Here is a 21,876-nt window from a genome sequence, read left to right on the forward strand (position 1 = left end):
GGTAATACCATAGGTCTTTAACTAAAAGCCCCGCCTGACTCTTGTCAACATTGTAGCGGTGTCATCTACAATCAATTTGTGCCTTTGTGCGAGTACAATTAGTACATTATTAATTATTATATTTATCAGATGTGAAATTTATTATTTATTTAATTTAATAAAATTAATTTCTCCATCTCAATTTTAAATTATTTGTTCTTAATCAATTTTAATTTTAACAAGTTGATGCGATTGAAGTATGGCCATGTGGACGACATTTACAAATTCAGGTAGAACTAGTTTTAATATATTTTAAAAATGTATGATTTAATTGATTATTATAACTGCGCTAGAGATTAATCACTGATCACACCAAACAAAGATCCATTACGTGTGTGTTAATCAACCAAGTCTTAAAACTACATAACTTTAAAATTATAATTTGAACCTTTTGAAAATATTAAAACTAGAATCTTTTATCTTTTTCTTAGTAACCGATATCGATATTTGTTGTTAGAGCATTCTTAAGTTCCAATTGTAAATGTACATAGATTTATAATTAATAAATTATAATACTCTTGTCCGTTAGGCATAAGTATATTATAACTCAAAACAGTCAGCCCATCACCATGATAATTTCTCTATAATTTTGGACGTCTAGTGACGTTGATAACTAATAAAATTCAGTAGCGTATTTATGGGGAGAGATTAGGGAGATACATTTCCTCCCTTGATCCACCTTTTTTTAAACCATTTTCATATGGTTATAGTTGTTTTTTTTCCATTTATCACTATCAATAGGTAATAAAATTCTGAGCCATTTGGCATCAAAAATTTTAGTCGTATCTCCTCCCTTACAGAAATTATAAATACGCCACTGATAAAATTAATTCTAAAACTGTCATAAATGTACACCCATATAAATTGTTATCAAATTGTGATATGGATTACTTCTAATAAATATATTATATAATATATATCAATATTTTATTAATTTATTATTTATTTAGCCTATTTATTTACCTCCACATTACTTATGAAAATAAAATAGCATATTATACCAAAACATCACTAATTCATTAGGTTATAATTTATAATATTTGAAATGTACTTTCTTTGATATGTTTAGAAAATAATAAATATTTTTTTTTCAAAATGTTTCCAGGAACTTCGGATCCAAGTCGAGAATCAGGTTTAGGAAGTGATTCTGATAACATGGCTGAATTGGCACAGCTTTTACAAGCTGATATACCAGAAGGTCGTAACAGCTTGTCAGACAGTCATGTAAATTTAGAACGTGTTGCTGAATACTGTGAAGGAAACTATTTTCAAGCTGAGAATAAACGATTGGCTTTAGAAGAAACAAAAAACTATACTACCCAGTCATTAGCTAGTGTTGCATATCAAATAAATACACTAGCTTATAACTTTTTGCAATTATTGGACCTTCAAACAGTTCAACTATCTGAAATGGATAGTCAAATCAACCACATTGCTCAAGTAATCTTTTTCATATAGATTTATATACTGAATTATTACTTTCTACGGCGTATAATATATAATATACATAAATATATATAATTCTCCAATGATGCTCACCCACATTTTTTAATTTAATAATGAATTTTTCAAATTCTTGTGATTTTTAGTCTCACTTAAGGAGGGAGTGTCCATTAGTGATACAAACTTCTTTTTTCAATTTATCTAATGGATCATTTTTTTTATTATTTTATGTTAAAGTTCCTAAATCAGAATTTGTATAAGCATAAGCGTGTGCATAGGGAAGGCAGCTCCTCTGCGAGATTTTTCACTTCCTTTGATCTTTTATTATACATTAATACCTACCAATTTTTGATAATATTTAAATAATATGTTCAAATATTCAATATTGGTATACTGGTACTTATGCTATTCGAAAATAGTAAATATTAAATAATATTAAAATCCACAATTAGTGTGAAATGACATACATTAGCAATCCTTATTAAAATTTAATTTTGGATACAAACAAAACAAAATACACATTTAAAATTTATGAAGAAGTAATAAAAATGTTTAAAACATTAGGTCCTACAGCTAAACGACATTTATGGAACTATAATAAAACATTTTACCTATTTTAAAAGTTGTTCAAATTATGTTTTCTTATTTATTAATTTTTTTTATTATGTCTTCTTGACCGTTAAAAATATTATTATTAAAAATGACTTATTGAAAATTCTTTTGGTAATTTTATGTTTAACCTAACTCTTAACTGTATAGAACAATACCATGGTTTAATAGAACCATATACTTGATTTTGTGTGAAGATTTATTTAAATTATCATTGCCTCACATTAAGGTATTAGCTGGAAAAATCGGGGGAGGAGTTTGGAGTCTAGACCTCCTTAGCTAAGGTATTGCCTCTCCTGCTAAGAAGATCTGCGCACGCTTATGTGAATAAGTATTTTCTCAATTATTAGAATCTTTATTTTAAAGATAATAGTCCTTCAAAATTGATTTACAAAAATATAAAATGTTCTAAGATCTAGTGTTGTGTTTATTACACATTAATCATTTTTACAAATTATAAATGTTAATAGATTAAATTAATTACTAAAATATTCAAATTTCCATATCTCCCATCAGTAGCGTACTTAGACCTGAATTTTTTTTTTTTATGTGGCGGGGTGTTAATTTTTAAATAAACAATTTGGATGACAAAAAATATACATCTCCTAAGAAATTAATTCCTTCTAAAAATTGCATAGGTGTATCCCCTCCGTAAGTACTTAAAAACTACTCATTTAAAATTTGATTATAATTCATCAATAATTTCTCATGATTAGGTTATACATGTATAATATGTATAAGTTGGGTAATTTCATAATGAGTACTTAAATACTAATTATAAAAATTATATCGTATTTTATTTTTTTAGAATGTAATGATTCACAAAGAAAAAGTTGCTAGACGAGAAATTGGTGTGTTAACAGCAAATAAAACGACCAACCGTCAATATAAAATTATTGCACCAGCTAATCCAGAAAAGCCTATTAAATATGTTAGAAAACCAATTGATTTTACAGGTATCTATTCATTTTATTTTGGGAATATAATCCACATAACTAATTAAATTTGTTTTTATTATTATTTTAAGTGTTATGAGTAGAGAGGCTGTTTAGTAACAGAACTGTCAAAAAAATGTGTAGTTTTAGAAATCATTTTAAATTATTGTTTCAAATTGTATTTAATTTATATACATTTTATTTTACAGCACTTGATGATATTGGCCATGGTGTTCGTAATACTCCTCGTATGGTCCGTCAACCAATTTCAAACAGTTCCAGTGCTTCAACTAATATGTCATCTGTTGGTCCTGCTCCTACAATCAAACCACCTACTCCTCCAGCGATAATACGAGCTACTGGATCATTGAGTAAAGGGTCTCGTGAATATCGTACACCTCCCGCTGTTGCTCCACCTCAAGTTCCCAGTCATTATGCTCCTAATTATCCTCTTGGCCATGTCAGACGCGAAAAGGGACCTGGTTATAATACTCTGCCTCTACATCACACATCCTCGTCTAGTAGCATACAACCATCTCCAATCATTGGCATGGTACATCCAATGCAGCAGTCTGAACAACCATCATCTTTAAATTCTATGCCTCGTATGTATTTTTAAATTTTTATTATGTATCTAACGTATAATCTATAATTATTTATCCTTAATATATTTTAGCTCCGCCATCTCCTCATACATTAAATACAAGAATGGGAGTTGGACCAGATTTGTTGGATCATCATCTTCATCAGACTCCTTTTTCATCAAATACTGACCACTACCGTTCAAATAGTTCTCAACAGTCATCTACTGATCATTATCGTTCAAACATCCCTCAACAGCCATCTACGGATCATTATCGCTCAAATACATCGCAATTATCATCTACTGACCATTATCGTTCAAATTTATCTCAACAATCATCCACTGATCATTATCGTTCAAACATCCCTCAACAGCCATCTACGGATCATTATCGCTCAAATATTCCCCAGCTAACATCTACTGACCACTACCGTGCAAATACCTCACAGTTACCAGGTATCTTAAAAAACTCATCACAATATCATTCTTCATCTGCTGTAGTCACTTCCCCTCAACAACAACATACTAGACAAGCATCAGCTTCTCCACCTTTGCCACCACCTCCAGAAGATCATTTTGGTCATATTGCTGCTGGCCCAATTGTACCCCAAGAACCTGATCTTCCTGGATGGGTTCCTAAGAATTATTTGGAAAAAGGTAAGTTTAAAATTTCTTAGACATGTACATTATACATACTAAATTGTAATAAATTATTTATATTTTAGTAATTGCAATTTATGATTATTATGCTGATAAAGACGATGAATTAAGTTTTCAAGAAAATTCAGTTATTTATGTCTTAAAGAAAAATGATGATGGTTGGTGGGAAGGTGTAATGGACGGCATTACAGGCTTATTCCCAGGAAATTATGTTGAAGGCTGTAAATAAAACATTTTTACATTTACTGTTAAAAGCTTTAATATAAATTTAATATTATTACTACTCTAATAATAATATAATAACATGGTAAATTTTATTAAAGAGCTATAAACAAAATAAGTTTAAGCTTAAATTTAAAATTTAATTATGTATTTACAATTTAATCAAGATAGTAGTTTTTAAACTAGTTATAATATTTTATTTGAATAAGTGTTCTTTAATAATTATCTAATATGTGTAATGACTAATTATAATATTTCATAAATTTTATATTTAATGTATAAACTATATATTAAATTAATGGGGAATAATATAGCGATATATAATCATTATAAATAGGCAAAATAAATCCATTGAATAATTCTTTACTTTTATTTATTTCCATTGCTTGTTTGTTAGTATTTAATATTTTTATGTATTAATTTAAAAATATACTTCAAATTAAATGTATTATTAAAAATATTAATTGCACTTTGTACACAAATATACATTTATTTTTTTTATTTGTATAATTAATGGTATAATTATTATTTAATTACATTTTATAATGATTTATTTTAAATTAAATTGACTACTGCAATAATTGTTATTGAAATTATACAATCATATTTATTAATATATTTTATTTAAAAATATTAAAAATTTTTTTTAATTATTTCCTAATTAGAATTATGAGCTTATTTTACTTTGATTTAAACCAAAATTTGAAAGATAGCTTTCTGGTATAATGCTTAAGGATTTTGAATATGTGTATCCTTCTTTTTGAAAAAAATTGTAATTTAAAAATTACTTGTTTTTATATAAAATTCAGTCACATTAAATCTAGTAATGTTGTAAGTACTGTCTACAGAAAAACTAGTAATACTCACACTTTTTAATTTATAGCTTTGTACTGCATTTTCAGATTACTAAAATTATAATAGATAAAAATAACATTGAATTTACTCTATACGTTTATAATATCCAATTTAATCTTTGTAACTTGCGATTAACATGTTATCTAAATAATTTATAATCTTATGGGCCAGTGAACCCAATTAATTTATAGATGTTTTTATGAAGTATTCATGGGAATATTGTAAAATAATTTTTATATTGATCTATTTGAGATTATATATAAAATAATTAGGATTGACTTCAAAGTTTAATCCTCTCATTATTTAAATAACTGCCTGTTAATACAGTTAGTTTAATCTTTAATGAAAGCAAGCAAATTAAATGCACGTAACCAATAGTATGATTTTACTATCTAAAGTGTGTTGATACAAATTATAAGTTAAAAGTATTTTTACAGCCCTGATTATATTTATACATACCTATCAAAACGATTGCATAAATTTGTAATTTTTACCATTGAAAAATATTTTTAAAAATGTTGATGTAATACATTTTTTTAAATTTTTCTAAGATATTCAATTTCATATTCATAAAAAACATAAAATTACTTACCTATTGTTTGGTACTTTTTTGTGGTGGGGGGGTTGGGGTGATAAAAATTTTAACTAGAGATTTCCTACCCTAAGTTATTTGAATTCTAATCACTAAACTTGACCTTAAGTATTTACGAGCATTTGGCAGTAAGATGTCAATTTTCATTTTTTTTTTTACTTGTTTATCAAAAGTTTACGTAACAATTAAAAATAAATTGTTTAATTGTCACGTACCTGCATGTGAGCATTTCGAGCACTACGAGTTACGACCTCAACATTATTATGCAATAATTGCAATAAAATAATAATATTATGATGAAGGGCAACCGCGGGTGTTCATGCCCCCGCTATTTTAGATTTTACATTATTTATACTTTTGGCTTCCCCCCCCCCAGTTTATATTACTGCGAGCGCACTTGATTATGATCTAAAACTACGATTGTTATGAAGTATGATAATGGTTATCAGACATATTTATACTATAAACAATAATATTATACAAGCTGTAGTCTGTTGTTCGTGATCATGCTCATACCTACTGATCCAAACAATTTTGGACATGCGTATTGACTATATATTAACTTAAGTAATAAGAACAACTACTAACCAATGCGTGTACAACTAAAATGAGTGTAAATGTGTATTTTGTCATGTTACACAAAACCTCATCACTCGAAAATTCAAGACCAGTCGTTTAGTGTTTATATTTAACACAGTATGTAACGGCAATTGGTAGGTAGGAAGTTACTGTTGTTCTTATAAACGACAATGATGTTGACCACACCAACAAATGTCGCGTCGAAAAAAACGCAATGCATAGCACTTCTCGTACCCGTCTTTTTACCAGCAATTCACATACTGATTCTGGATAAATTCTGGAGCGACTTCAATGTGAACGTCAACAAGGAACACTGCACTTGTTCCTGTTGGGACACTGTGTTCAAAGGTACGCTTAACTCTGCGTACATTTGTATATAGGATTTTAAATCAAATAATTAATAATTTAAATCGGGGACAAACTTTTTGTTTTAGGTCCTTACGAAGCAGGTGTTGCTAGATATAAACACATGTACTTCAATGCTACAGATAATACATTTAAAATCTGGGCGATTACGGCGGTTTGTACTATTGTGTTATATGAATGTGTAAAAAATGTTGTCAGGCTATGCCTCGACAAGCAGATACGCTACAACATGATGTTGTTATTTACTTTGTCGATGTTCTCTCACTATTACTCGTGGTTAGTTACACACAGCATATAGACTTGTGTTTACTAGCTGCTAAGCTTTGACAATGCAATGTTTTCAAGGTGGTCGTTTGTCAACTATTGGAACGACGATTTTTATTCACAATGGAATCATCAGATATTCTTCACTATTACTGAACTCTATTCTACAGGCATTTTGTATACAATATGTGATCGCAGAAAAGAAATAAAGAAATTTCATTTGTTTTCTATCATAACTGTGGGCTTAACACATATGTTGGCTGCTGGCTTTGATCAGTTTGTTATTAATGTAATAGGAGGAAGTGGATTTGCACATCAAGTAAGATTGTTTTTATAAATTAGTTATAGTTATAGCCAAGAATATAGTAAAATAAAAAAGATATATTATATTTAATCTAATCTCTAATATAAGGTAATTAATCAACTTTTACTAGGAATTGAATAAATGACCTCATTCAATGCTAAACCTATGTTAGGTTAGGCTTAACTGTGATCAATCAACTCTTATTAATTATACATTAGAATAATACAAGTTCATACTAAGAGAACATCAGGTTTAGTACACATATTCATTAATAAGTAATACGTGTATATAGGGTGTGTCATTAATTATTAGTATTGTCAGTTTTACAACACTAACACTATATTTTACAATATATAAGTGTTTTAACTATGAATTTGTACTTGATAAAGTTTTTTTATTTTAAAAACTTAAGAAATCAATTTTTAGCTTAAAAAATAAAATATATTTTTAACTTGTGGTTTATTCTGGATGACATCCCAATGCCATTTCTTTATTATCTGAATAATGAGGAATCAGGTTGATGTTTTGAATAGTCATTTTAAATGTGCCAGATGAATTTGAAATGTTATTTTCTTTTTTATAAAAGAAAACTTTAATAAAAATGTATTATCAATATTAGATGTCAATTTGATTTTATTAATATGCAAGTCAGATGTAGTAAATATTGATATATTGTTCATATTATTCTTAATATAGATTTTAGGTAACTCACAATAGTTTTATTTTTAGGTAATAAGAGATGTCTTTTTGATGATACCAGATATATTAAACATCATTATACCATTATTTGAAATAAAAAAACGAAGATCTGCAATCAAAAATCGTTATGCTGATGATCCAAGCAGTTTCAAAGAAATATTGTTACTAGTAATAATAGTAACTTCTGGGTTGATAATTGTTTCATTTCTTTAATAGGCATTTATTTTTTTTAACTAATAAAACCTATGTATATATTTATATTTTTATGAATTGCTTAAATACAATACAATTTGGTAACATTTGAAATTGGTGCATTTGTGTTTGAGGTAGTGCAAAAAAAAGACATTAACATTTTAAAACGACATATGTGACACAAGTAAATATACCTACATTATATAAATTTAACAATAATGATTCGGGACAGTTTAACATGGATGTGCATTGTAAGTATATATTGTACAAACATAGTATCTAACTGTTGCAGAAATAAAATCATACTGTATGACAACCTAACAATGTTACAATGTTGGAACAACTATCCCATTTATTCTCCATCAACTTGATCAGTTTTTCTAAAATAAAATAAAACAATATAAATGAATTAAACAAAACTAAAATTTGTATTTGAATTTAAAAAAATAAATATGATTCCTACAGGTTACATTTATCCAGATTTAGTTTGTCAGACCTGTAAAAATTATTTAAATACTTAGTAGTTTATTTTAAACTAATGAATTGCATATATGAAATATAACTTATATTAAAAAAAAATTTTCTAGGGAATAAAATCTAAAGTTTTCTACAGAGAAATAAATTATATATAAAAAAAAAATTTAATTCTAAGATTAAAAATAATTAGGCAAAAATAGCAACAACAATTATAAATAATTAATGCACATCAATAAAATATATACATACATCATACATAGACATATTACAGGCAGTAAAATATAAAAATAGATTATTTGAAACAAATTTTATAAATACATGCAATAAATTACAAATTAAAAAAAATAGTTAATATCCCACAGTTAAATTATTCATAATATGCAATTAAATAAAAAATATATTCAAAAATTAAATTATAAAATAAACTTTTAAATAAGAGTTACAATGAAAATTACTTTTACTTTAGCTTATTAAATACAATATTCACTACTAAAAATAAATTTTACTTTTAAATCAAACTTATGATTATTTTATTAACTATTAGGTAACATACATATTTTATCATGTACTTTATTAGTGGTGTATTTATAGCAAAATATTGATTCTTTTTTTATAAATACATTTTAATATCTTCATAATTATTTACAAAAAAGATCAATTGTATTATTTTTATTTTTTCTATTAAATATCCTAAATACACCACTATAATTTATTTAAATGTTAATAGCTAGGTGACTACAAAATATGAATAACTTACGTGTTGGTATTTAATTTCATTTGTTCAATTAAATCACTTGGCTTTAATTCCCCAATACAAATTTTATGGATAGTTGTAAACAATGGAAAACTGAAAAATAAATTATGATATAATTAATTTTTTTTTTATTTTAATGTAATGTTTAATATTACTCTTTTTCCATATTTTTATTTTTGAGCATAAAGTTTACTTCAGCAGCTGTGATTGGTCCTTGAAGTTTTTGTCCATTTAACAACTCTTTTTCAAGTTCCTCAATAGACTAAATATGTAGTAATACATAAATTATAATTAATTAAAGTATGGTTGAATATTTTTCCAATTAATTATGTCCATGTATTCTTTCAATATATATTTTATTCCTAATTCATAAATAGTTAATTTAATATTATTGGGAAAACATTTACATACAGATATGGACTGTGATTATATTATTAATACCTATATTACCATTATTTTATTATATTAGTTCATGATAATGAATTTAGATAATTATTATTCCTAATTACTTATTATTTATTTTCTAATTAATTTAAAATAGAAACTATTAAAATATTTTGTTGAAAACAAGATAATTATTAATTCAAATTATTTTGTTGTAAACAAAATAACCATTAAATTATGTTATTGAAGATTTAAAGAACAGCCATCGTTATTTTCTAACACACTACATAACAAACAAGACTTTGATCATCTAAACATAGCTAACAATTATGATTAAACAATAAAGAACTATAAAAGACAAAGCAGCACGATACATGAGTTATTGAAAAAATGTAATCATACATTTTTAACATAAAAGTACATAAAAATAAATCTTGAATGAAAATCATAAATATATCATAAGGTAGATGATTATCTTTATCTGAAACACTCATCTAAAAATTGTTTTCATAAATAATCAGAAAATCAGACCTAGTATAGATTTTTTTCCAAGACAAATGTATTAGAACAAATTAGTTTTGGCTGTCATATCATTATCTTAAATAATTTTAAAAAAAATTAATAATTAAAGTTTGTTGTCAAGATTGATGAATATTATGTTGTTTTAAGTTCATTCGGTGTAGCAACAATTCAAATTACCTAACCAATACCTATGTAGATATAAATTCATAGAACTTCCACACTTAAGACATGTATCATTTTCATTATTTGCCAAAACATAATTGCTAATTAAAAAATTTGTGATTGATTCGTCACTAGTAATAATTAAATAAAAATTTTTGCCAACATATTGAGTGTATGACTGCGTATATTGTAGTGTCGCACAATAAGTTATATACTGAGCATTGAAGTCCATATTTTTACAAAATGTCTAAGTATTGTAATCAAAAGTATAAAGCCATAAAGATAAAATGTTCACCAAAGAAAAAGATTAAACTGTATCTAGATAAACTTAGACCTGTGTAAAAACCGGCCAGGCGTAGGTAGATTGCATCCTACAGTGGCCGGTAGACCGTACACTATATGATATCCTTGGTTTTTAGCTCAAAATAAAAGTTTAAATTATGACATAAAATAAATCATATTTACTTTTCCTGATGTTACATAAGCTTCAGACACTTTTCTATTACGACCACCATAGCATGTAGTGATTAAATCAGCAACACCACATGATTCTAGGAATGTACCAAGTCGAGCTCCAGAGTAAAATGTGTCAACAAATTTAATCATTTCCATAAGACCTATACGTATTATGGCTGCTTTAGTGTTGTCTCCTAACTTCAAACCATCAACAAAACCAGCTCCGACAGCCACAATATTCTAAATGTACAAAAAAGAAAAAAATTATATAAATACTATAATAAAAATTATTAATTTAATAAACTTAAGTTAAATACTTTTAGTGCACCACACGCTTCAACAGCTTCAACATCATCAACAACAGAAACACGGAAATAATCAGTCTGGATTACATCTTTAAGAATTTGTCCAATTTTTTTATCTCTGCATCCTAAATAAAAACAAATGATTATGTTAATCTGACAATTCATACAAAAATGTTTTACCAATAGTGGTTTCACTAAATTTTTCATCAGCAATTTCATTTGCTAAATTAGCACCCATTAGTACTGAGACTTCAATTTTTAATTGTTTTTGGATAATTTGTGAAATCAGAGCTATACCACCACCTTCAGCTACATCAAATCCCTTTAAATACATATATATCATTAAATAGCTATGAATAATAAATTGTAAATACTGTCAGGCTATACTTTGATTAAAGAAAGTGCAGTGGCAGTAGGTTTTATGAACCCAACAAGGCTAGCACACAATTTTGGTATGAATTGATGGGGAACAACAAACACTAAAATATCAGCATCTTTGGCTGCTTCAACAGCATCAGGTACAGCAACCTAAAATTTGTTTATAACTTGTTACAATTTTCAAAAAATTTTCAATAAAGTTAAGTTTGATAAATAAATGCAATAGCTAATAAGCTAAATTCAATTTTATGTAAAAAATGTTCCCAATAAATTAATAATTAGATGGTAAATATAATTAATTTTAGAAACTATATATAATTTATAATTTACAATAACTAAATTACATTTCATGATAAATTTTGTATTGCTAAGACATTGGCAGTAAGTCAAAAAAATAAATGTGAGAGTTAAAAATTAAATGACATTGAAGATAACTAAATGCCCTTAATCCATGTCATTGTCATATATTTACATACTGTTAAAAAATAAAATAATAATTAATTCTATACTATTTGCACAACATTAATTACCTACTTGTTTAATTGTAATGAATATAACCTATGTCCTATAAATAATATATAGGCAATTAAACTTAAGAAAAGTTGATATTTAATGTAGGAATACAATAATACAAATAAATATTAGGTGATTTTATTAACACAAAAATACATATTTAATTATCAATAATTAAGTTTGCTGTTTAAATGTACAATCTGTTTAATTAAATATTTTGTCTTATCTGCATAATCCTACTTTAAACATTTGCTTAATATTCTATTTTATTTATATTAACCATAAAGGTTAACAGAAGTACTCAATGTCTAATAAACTATTTTTATAGTACCTATTAAGTACCTATTGTTTGTTTTTTGTTTTTTTAGGGAGTAAATAGATTAGAGTCCAGGTTATTTTTATTTATAATAATTGGGATTTAATGAATATCAAATTTATATTAGTATAAAACAATAATGATTAAATTAACAAAAACATACCACATTTTCGGGGAGCTTTTTTCCAGGTAAATACTTCACATTTTCATGAGTAGTATTAATTATTTCAGTCAATTTTTTACCATCTATTAATTCTTCATAAACCCACATTTTAACACAAGAATCAAATGAATCCAAACGAGCTGCATTTGAACCAATTATTTTTGCAATTGATGAACCCCTATAAATTAAATAAATAACAAATTATAAAACCGTTATTATACAAATTTTATTAGAAATAGTTATTTTATGTCTAAAATGTGAGTTACCACAAATATATATTTTTGTATTCAAGTTAACAAATGTATTAATCAATTTAATTAATGAAGTATAGATTGTAATTTTTTAAATCTGTATTTTAAAATAAATAAACCATTTATATTTTTTTTCAGATTAAATATTGTTATAATCAAAAATATTTTAGTATGAAAATTACATCTTGTTAATTAAATAAGGTACCAAATAAATAGTATTTTATTTAAATTCAAAAATACTGTGAACCTTTACCAATGATTTACCAATATGAAAAATATGATTCATATCCTAACTATGTAAGCTAAATAAAATTAGTGATTTAGTATTTTAAATTCTGAAAAAAGGAAATTTTTTTTTGGAACTTTTCTAGTAAAAACGACAAATTTTACTACTTATTTTTAAGGTAATTTAAAAATGTTGAAAATACATACTATAGTATATCACTTTTTTAAGAGCTTTTAAATTTCAAATTTTGAAATAATATTTATTTTTCATTTTCATTTCACTGTCACGCTATAATCCATTAATATATTATCCTAGGCTAACAGACAGTTGACTCCACTCAGAATCGTTTTCATTAGTATACAATAATATATCATTTAATTCAAATTTAACAAATCTATTAAAGTGAATAGTAATCTACTTTATGAAGAGGTATACTTGAGATCTACTATATAATATAATAGTTACCTAACTGTCTATTTTATTTTTAAATAAATGAAAATTAATAGAAACAATAGTATCATAATTTTATTCGTTTAGATTTATTTAAAATAGTTATGTAATTAAAAAATAATTTTATCTTAAATTTATATTAGGTAACTATTTTGGTACTTTAGATAATGGGTACTACTTAAAATATTTTAAATAATATAAATAAAGTAGGTACATCCATGATTTAAAATAATATAGATGAATATTATCAGAATAAGCAGAATATTTTAACAATGCTTTTAAAAAAAAAAATCATAAAATCTAAAACTCTGTTTTTATATTGTACGTAATTCTCATATTAATTTATTACAAATATAAGATTATTATTTATTTTACATACACTTATGTTGAATGTACTAATAAGACTACCATGTCAAATAATAATTTTCAAGAACTTTTGATGACCTTACAAAAATGTTTTTTATAGTTCGCATGCATAGTAGAGTAATCAACAATTTTAAAAAAATATTGGAGTATTAATTTTATTAGTATAATCGAAAAATAAACCATTATTTATCAAAGATCAAAAAACAAGTTTTTAAGAATATTTCAATCACAATAGATTATAGAACACAATTATAATAATACAAATTGTAAATACTATTGAGTGATTGGATAAATAATTCTCTATTCAATTTTTTATAAAAATGATCTTTTTTTGAACATGTTAAGGTAGATAAACTTAAAGCAATTAATTAGTTCGTCAAAGAAAATTGTTTTGATTCATTCAATATAAATAATCAATAAAGCAACAACGGTACATACCAATTTCCTGATCCCAAAATGCATACTTTTTGTTGAGACATGTTTGGTATACGAATGATGAGATGTGCTACGAAGAAAGACTTATCACCAGTCAACGGGAAGACGTCAAGTGAGACTAAAGCAGAAATTGCAGTAGCGGAGAAATTGTGAGAAAATGTTTGAATATTTATTTCAATAAGCTGATCAGACTTCTTATCATTTGAACACGTTTGTCCTTGACCTTCGTGGTAGAGATAATTTCGGTGAACTAATTCGATGCACGAACGAGAAACCTGTAGGAAAAAAAATCGTACGACATTACGCCATAAATCATAATATTGCAACGGGACGAAACATCAAACAATTAGGACTTTGCCTTCGTACCAAAAATAAACGAATTAACCATACTCAATCATAGATAACAATAATTAAGGTAGAAAATCTATTTTATTTCGTAAAAAAATACTAGAAAATTATTATCAGTGGACGGTTATCACTGATTATCTCATTATCTCGAATTATGTTACCGCAGAATGGGTTGTTGTTATACTCTGTATTACTACCACCCGGCATTAATATCATTTACGTTTTATGATAGTAACCACGATTTAAGATAATAACCTAAAAATGTATGTTTATGTTTTTCCGCGCTTTTTGCACGCCTAACAAAACGTCGACCCGCACCGCCACCTACTACAATTATAAATTATTACAATTTATTTACAATGCCATGCACACATTAGTCAATAATGTCAACTTCGCATTCTGTAATCCGTTTCCTCTTGTAAACGTGCACTTAGAGGACGTCCTCTTTGGGTCTTGGGTGACTAGTGGGCACTTAACGGTAAAATTTCGCGGTTGTGCGTCGCAACGTCGTCATATTCTCCTGTCATAACCAGTCCGTCGTTACATACGTGGTGCGTAGTCTGCACTATACCATTGTCACTTTTCAATTTTCGTACTGTTCTCTGCACCGAACCTCCGTGCCCCTCAGTTGTTCAGTGTGTTTTTTCGCGCTTCCGTGACATTTACTATTACACCGGTTTTGCTCGACGTTTTTCGATTTCTTTTGACCGGAAGAACAATAAATCATGAAATACATTTTGGTCACCGGCGGTGTCATGAGCGGCGTGGGCAAAGGCATCATCGCCTCGTCCATCGGCACGCTTCTGAAGTCCTGCGGCGTCCACGTGACGTCCATTAAGATCGATCCGTATCTGAACATAGACGCTGGGACATTCTCGCCTTACGAACACGGTGTGTGCGTATAATAGACCAGATTTTGGATTTATATAACTAATAATGATCGTCTAAAAAATGTGCTAGTAAAACACTTACTTTTTAACCTTATTTTAATATAATCATTACCTGCGAATACTTACAATTAAAAGTTTATAGCTGCTTTTATGCATCAAATCTTTACCTCAGCCATTGCTTCATATAATTCTGAATTTTATTATACAACTAATGCCTTTTTCAAGCTTTCAAAAATAAATAATTAAGTAATTTAGATTGACTTGTTACAAATTCTGCAAGAAAATCAAATTAAAAAATACTTGAATCTGCTCTTTTTTATTGTTGGCTATTGATTTCTTCAATATTACTTATCATATATTTTAATTAATTTTTGCAGTATATTTTACAATTTTGGTTATAGAAATATATGCTAAATAGTGTGTACATATTCCTACTTAAATCCCTTAGATTGGAATTATAATACTTATTCTAAAACTTTTTTGGAGTACTTACTAAAAAAAAATTTGAAAATATATATTAATAGACCCTCATTATAATTATCTACTTTGTGTTATGTGCTTGTATAAATCTGTAATTAATTTATCTTTTTAGGTGAAGTATATGTATTGGATGATGGTGGTGAAGTTGATTTAGATTTAGGCAACTATGAACGATTTCTAGATGTCACTTTACATAGCCAGAACAACATTACGACTGGCAAAATATATCAGGAAGTTATCAATCGGGAGAGGCGTGGTGATTACTTAGGAAAAACAGTCCAAGGTATTCTTGATTTCTGGACAGCTTAATAATAAAGCAATAATATTTTGTTGTATATTTTTAATTAATGGGTACCACTCAATAAAATAATTAACCATCAATATGTATCATAAGTAGAATTTTGCAGGGTGGTAGAATATTTTTTGTTACTCCTGCATTGTAAGTTAAGTTTTTTTTGTTGGCTAAAGCATAGAAATATGACCATTTTCTGTCCAGATGACGGAAAATACTTTTTTTTTTGCAAATAAGTTTTTGTCTAAATTGAATTAATGTACATGAACATAATAATGTTTTGTTTATTTTATTAAATACTTGCAGGTGTGTGGATCATTCCCATACTATTCTTTATAAAATAGTTTATTATTATGCAGAGGTGTAATATTAAATAGAGTGTGTAATGTAATTAGTGTGGGAAGACAATATCTACCCACCACACAATTTACTATAAGATATAGTTTCTTTTTATATAATTAAATATAGTATAGGCTAGTTTTGATTTTCATATCAAGTATATTATGAGAAAATATTTTCCATAAACACCATGAATTATGATAATGATTATCTTAGTTAATGATGGAGACCAACTAATTTGATCCTTACTGCTTATTAATATTTTGCTATTAATGATTTACATTGTATTTTATTATAATTTTGATAAAATTAAACTCACACAAATTATTAAGTTCCTTCAAAATCTAAGTTTACAATCTATTATTTATAAAGTTATTATTATTAATAATTTAATATTATATTTATTATAAATATGATTTTAAAAACATTAATTAAAATTATCTTTATTAAAAATGAATGAATACTTAAATGTATTTGTTTCAAGTATTGTTGTATTAACTTGGGCAATTATAATTATAACTAAACAATATATGCCCATTGTGTATCTATTAATGCTACTTCCTTTATAAGGTTTCTAGATATTAAATTAATATTATGTTTAAAATATTTTCACCATTACAAGCAATACTTTATTCAAATAATTTTTTTAATTTTTATGCACTTGATTTTGAAAATAATTATAATTTTTACTTCAATAATTTCTTAAAATTTAAATATTAATTAGCAATTAATATAATTTTTATATATAAGCATTAAAATTATTCATATTTATTTTTTTTTCAGTTATACCCCATATCACAGATGCAATACAAGAATGGGTTGAACGTGTGGCCAAACAACCAGTAAGCGATGATAAAGTAGAACCTGATGTAAGATATTTATAATATTTAATTACCTCTAGTGATATTTGATATATTGTATATTTTTTTTATATCTGATGAATAAATAATGATTTGCATATAAATTATCAATACATTTCATCTTAGAACATAAATAATAAATAAACATGAATATTTGTTCTCATACATACAAGATTAAATATTAACTATAAGTTGTAGTAAATTAGATTTTAGCAATTTTAGAATATTTTATTTAACTAAAATGTTGAATAATTGTAATAAACTTTTTTGTACAAAAAAATATACTATATCAAACATATCACTGAATATACCTGTTGTATTAAATTATGAATACTTAGTATTAATTATGTTATTAGGTTTGTGTTGTTGAACTTGGTGGCACAATTGGTGATATAGAAAGTATGCCATTTGTTGAAGCTTTTAGACAATTTCAATTTAAAGTTAAAAAAGAAAATTTTGTGTGTGCCCATGTTTCATTTATTCTTCAGGTACATATACAATTATTATAATAATGTTATTCTTAACTATTCATATTCTATAAGCATATATTTTTAATTTATAATACATTTTGTTCTATAGCCTGGTGCAACTGGGGATGACAAAACAAAACCAACTCAATCAAGTGTTCGTGAACTAAGAGGTTTAGGTTTAACACCAGATCTTATTATTTGTAGAAGTACAAAACCATGTTCTAATGTTGAACAAGTTAAAAGAAAAATATCAACTTTCTGTGATGTAGCTTCAAGACAGGTATGTTTTTTACCCTATTTGATTAGTATTTATTTTTATTCTTAAAGTAGTAATTTATTTTAGGTACTGTTTATGCATGATTTGGATTCAATATATAAAGTACCTTTATTTATGGAAAATCAAGGTGCTTTAGAATTTTTACAAGATCGTTTAAATTTCCCTATAAACATGGCTTATAATCGGATTTTTATGAAACAATGGAAAAAACTATCTGACAAGTATAATTCATTATATAATTACTACATTTTCAGTAATATTTTAAATTTTTCTTTTTATAATGTATATAAAATAAATTCTAATCTAAAACTAAAAATTTAAGTTTAATGTTATATAATTGATAACATTTAAAAAATTAATATATTAATGTTTAGTGCATTTGTATACTTTAAAATTATATTGTTTTTTAAATATTGAAATTATAAACAAGTTTCTCTAAATTTCTTAAAATTAAAAAATTATATTTTATTTTTAAATGTATATTGAGGAAAGAGGTAAAACATTATATTATTGAACCTGTTATACAAAATGTATACATAGTATATACATATAATTTAAATATTTAGTTATTTTGCATTTTAAATTATTTTTAGAATTGACAACTCGCAAAAAATAATAAAAATAGCTTTAGTTGGAAAATATACACAACTTACTGATGCATATGCATCAGTTTCTAGATCTTTGATCCATGCTGCTGCTCATATCAATCATAAAGTGGCTATTACAGTAATAACTTTTTATATCCTATTATCCTATTTTAAACAATTCATTTTATTAAAGGTATCTATTGTTTATAGTATGTCGAAGCTGCAAATCTAGAAACAGAAACTAAATTATCAAATCCAGTTGATTACCATGAAGCATGGCAGAAATTATGCCGTAGTGAGTAAGTTAATTAATCTTACACGCTTAAAAAATGATTTATTTATTGTTTTATTTTTCATCACTAGTGGTGTAATTGTACCTGGAGGTTTTGGTACTAGAGGCGTTGAAGGTAAAATAGAAGCATGCAAATGGTGTCGAGAAAATCGTAAACCATTTTTGGGAATTTGCCTCGGTCTGCAAGTTGCTGTTATTGAATTTGCCAGGTAGGTGATTTTTAAAGCAATAATAGTATGTAAAAAGTTTATAACACTTGTAATAACATCAAAATTCTTAAACATACATAGAAATGTATTGCACTTGGAAAATGCTGATACTACTGAAATAGATTCAAATACCAAATATCCATTGATAATTGAAATGCCTGAACATTGTCCTGAAAATAAAGGTGGAACAATGAGGCTTGGTAAAAGAACAACTGTCTTCAAAAAAGGAAACTCATCTATTATACGTAAGTAAAACTTAAAGATTAAATGTAAATTATTTTATCAATATTACATTTATAATTAAATTTGTATTAATTTAGATAAACTCTATGGTGGACTTGAAGTAATTGAAGAAAGGCATAGACATCGTTATGAAGTAAACATTGATTATGTAGAACGTCTAGAAAAGGCTGGTTTAAAATTTGTTGGAACCGATACAGAAAAAGTTAGAATGGAAATATGCGAACTTGATGATCATCCTTATTATGTGGCTACACAATTCCATCCAGAATATTTAACCAGGCCTTTAAAACCATCACCTCCATTTTTAGGTTTAATGTTAGCTTCTAGTGGCAAACTTAAATCATATCTTAATAATGAATGTCGGTTTACTCCAGACGAAAGCTGTTCAGAAGATGAATGCAATGGTATTTATTTTAATACATTTACTAGATTAACTTAATTATATATAAGTTGTAATTTAATTCCTTTCTAGATATATCATTCAAACTTCAAGATCTTATAGTGACTCAATCAAATACCAATAATAAATCTGAATGAGATTCAATTGTACAGTGTAATTCAAATATTAATATTTTTTGTATTATTTGAACTTGTAACCATTGATACAATCATTAAACATTTAGTTGTTTATTAATTAATTAACAATTTTTGATTTACTTTGAGCATTGAATTTTTCTTATTTTTATAATATTGTTTTGTATCGAAAAATAGGTAACTAGTTTAGTTCATTTAATAATATATAATTATTATATTAATTTTTCAAATAATTTACAAAATAATATGTTATAATTTGATAGAAAAAAATATTGAACAAATATTTTTTACTTAATTATTTATAGAACAATAATTGATGTTATAAAAATTGATTTGAAATAAGAGAATGGTTTCCTGTAAAATTATAATATATTTGAATTAATATACCATACGTAAAAATGTGTGTTGTACTTTTATAATATTACTACATTCTTTGTAATTTATAACTTTTGTATTTGTTCTTGTATTCCTTCAATAGACAACAGTGGCGTACTTATACTTAATCAATAGTACAATTGTACAACAGTTTTTTTGTGTTGTCCACGATTTTCACTATAAAACAAATTTCAAGAAAAACAGAAGTCTTGAAAAACTTTAAATTGCATACTAATTGTTCATAATTAAAATTTTTTTTTCTCATTATATTTATGAAGAAGTAGTATTCACTTTCCTGTATCGCCCATATCGACAAACCTACTAATATAAGTACAACTGTACAAGTAACCTTGGTGTGCATCGTAGGGCGAGGGTGTGAAGCATTGACGCATTGTGAGTGACGAATGACAGTATTATGACATGTTCGGGTATATTTCGATCAAAACAAACTGTAGATCGCGTTAAAAAATGATTTTTAGTAAATTATTTTATTTTAGATTATAGGCGGAACGGAATGATATGTTTTTATTTTATTACACGGCAAATAGGTAGTTAAGAAAATTATTGGATTATTAACTTTAAGGATGGTTTTTGAAGGCAAATTTAATTTATTACCTATGCATTATATGTAGTCTGGTAGATCAAAATCAAAATTTCTAGTACTTTTCAATTAAATTAAGGAAAAATGCGAGTGTTTACGCAAATCCGGTTATTAAAACCATTTTATTTTTTGGTGTAGGCATAGACTTATAATATACAACTATATATATATTACTTATATTATAAGTCTATGGGTGTAGGCGTGTAGCCATGTAGGTACCTAAAACAAATTACGTACCGACCGTATCGTAGATCTACAAATCTCTATATATATAAATCTAATGCTGTTTGTTAGTCTCGCTAAAACTCGAGAACGGCTGGACCGATATAGCTAATTTTGGTCTTAAATTATTTGTGGAAGTCCAGAGAAGGTTTAAAACGTGAGAGAATATGAAAATGTTTGGAATTAATTTTTTAATATTAAATTTAAATTTGCATGGTGTATTTCAGATATTCCCGTGACCGACCGCGATAGTAGGTTTCCAGCTACCTGTAACCCTACCTTTTTTCTTTTGTGTGTGTTTTGTCGTCAGCAGCGTGAAAGGGGAATTATCGATTCCGCTGAAACTACCTGTTTAGG

General features: G+C 26.3%; 4 protein-coding genes across 6 annotated transcripts; 3 read left to right on the plus strand and 1 right to left on the minus strand.

Moving 5' to 3' along the window:
* Positions 1-56: 56 nt before the first annotated feature.
* LOC132929113 (abl interactor 2) lies at positions 57-4,951 on the plus strand. The gene is made up of 6 exons (XM_060994220.1): positions 57-269; positions 1,145-1,479; positions 2,900-3,047; positions 3,236-3,631; positions 3,703-4,266; positions 4,335-4,951. Exons 1-6 carry the CDS (start codon positions 239-241, stop codon positions 4,496-4,498), a joined length of 1,638 nt encoding a protein of 545 aa, XP_060850203.1. The 5' UTR covers positions 57-238; the 3' UTR covers positions 4,499-4,951.
* A 1,456-nt stretch (positions 4,952-6,407) lies between these two features.
* LOC132928504 (uncharacterized) lies at positions 6,408-8,456 on the plus strand. The gene is made up of 4 exons (XM_060993219.1): positions 6,408-6,865; positions 6,952-7,159; positions 7,229-7,466; positions 8,181-8,456. The coding sequence occupies exons 1-4, from the start codon at positions 6,688-6,690 to the stop codon at positions 8,361-8,363; spliced, it is 807 nt and encodes a 268-aa protein (XP_060849202.1). The 5' UTR covers positions 6,408-6,687; the 3' UTR covers positions 8,364-8,456.
* Positions 8,340-14,959, minus strand: LOC132928503 (glycerol-3-phosphate dehydrogenase [NAD(+)], cytoplasmic). Of its 3 annotated transcripts, XM_060993216.1 has the most exons (11): positions 14,867-14,959; positions 14,504-14,775; positions 12,773-12,950; positions 11,790-11,930; positions 11,583-11,724; positions 11,415-11,527; positions 11,107-11,337; positions 9,729-9,835; positions 9,577-9,666; positions 8,806-8,838; positions 8,340-8,722 (listed from the first exon to the last, which is right to left on the minus strand). In XM_060993216.1, exons 2-11 carry the CDS (start codon positions 14,542-14,544, stop codon positions 8,695-8,697), a joined length of 1,104 nt encoding a protein of 367 aa, XP_060849199.1. In that variant the 5' UTR covers positions 14,545-14,775; positions 14,867-14,959; the 3' UTR covers positions 8,340-8,694. The 3 variants fall into 3 exon arrangements, with proteins under 3 accessions (XP_060849199.1, XP_060849201.1, XP_060849200.1); XM_060993218.1 differs by lacking the exon at positions 8,806-8,838 and having other exon boundaries at positions 14,867-14,957; XM_060993217.1 differs by lacking the exon at positions 14,867-14,959 and having other exon boundaries at positions 14,504-14,828.
* A 163-nt stretch (positions 14,960-15,122) lies between these two features.
* Positions 15,123-20,748, plus strand: LOC132928502 (CTP synthase 2). Its single transcript, XM_060993215.1, has 12 exons — positions 15,123-15,739; positions 16,331-16,501; positions 17,633-17,718; positions 18,066-18,197; positions 18,289-18,459; positions 18,523-18,677; positions 19,050-19,182; positions 19,254-19,342; positions 19,407-19,544; positions 19,626-19,789; positions 19,865-20,191; positions 20,260-20,748. The coding sequence occupies exons 1-12, from the start codon at positions 15,574-15,576 to the stop codon at positions 20,322-20,324; spliced, it is 1,797 nt and encodes a 598-aa protein (XP_060849198.1). The 5' UTR covers positions 15,123-15,573; the 3' UTR covers positions 20,325-20,748.
* The last annotated feature ends 1,128 nt before the right edge of the window (positions 20,749-21,876 follow it).

Source organism: Rhopalosiphum padi, chromosome 4 (assembly GCF_020882245.1).
Source record: "Rhopalosiphum padi isolate XX-2018 chromosome 4, ASM2088224v1, whole genome shotgun sequence".
NCBI classification, from domain to species: domain Eukaryota; kingdom Metazoa; phylum Arthropoda; class Insecta; order Hemiptera; family Aphididae; genus Rhopalosiphum; species Rhopalosiphum padi.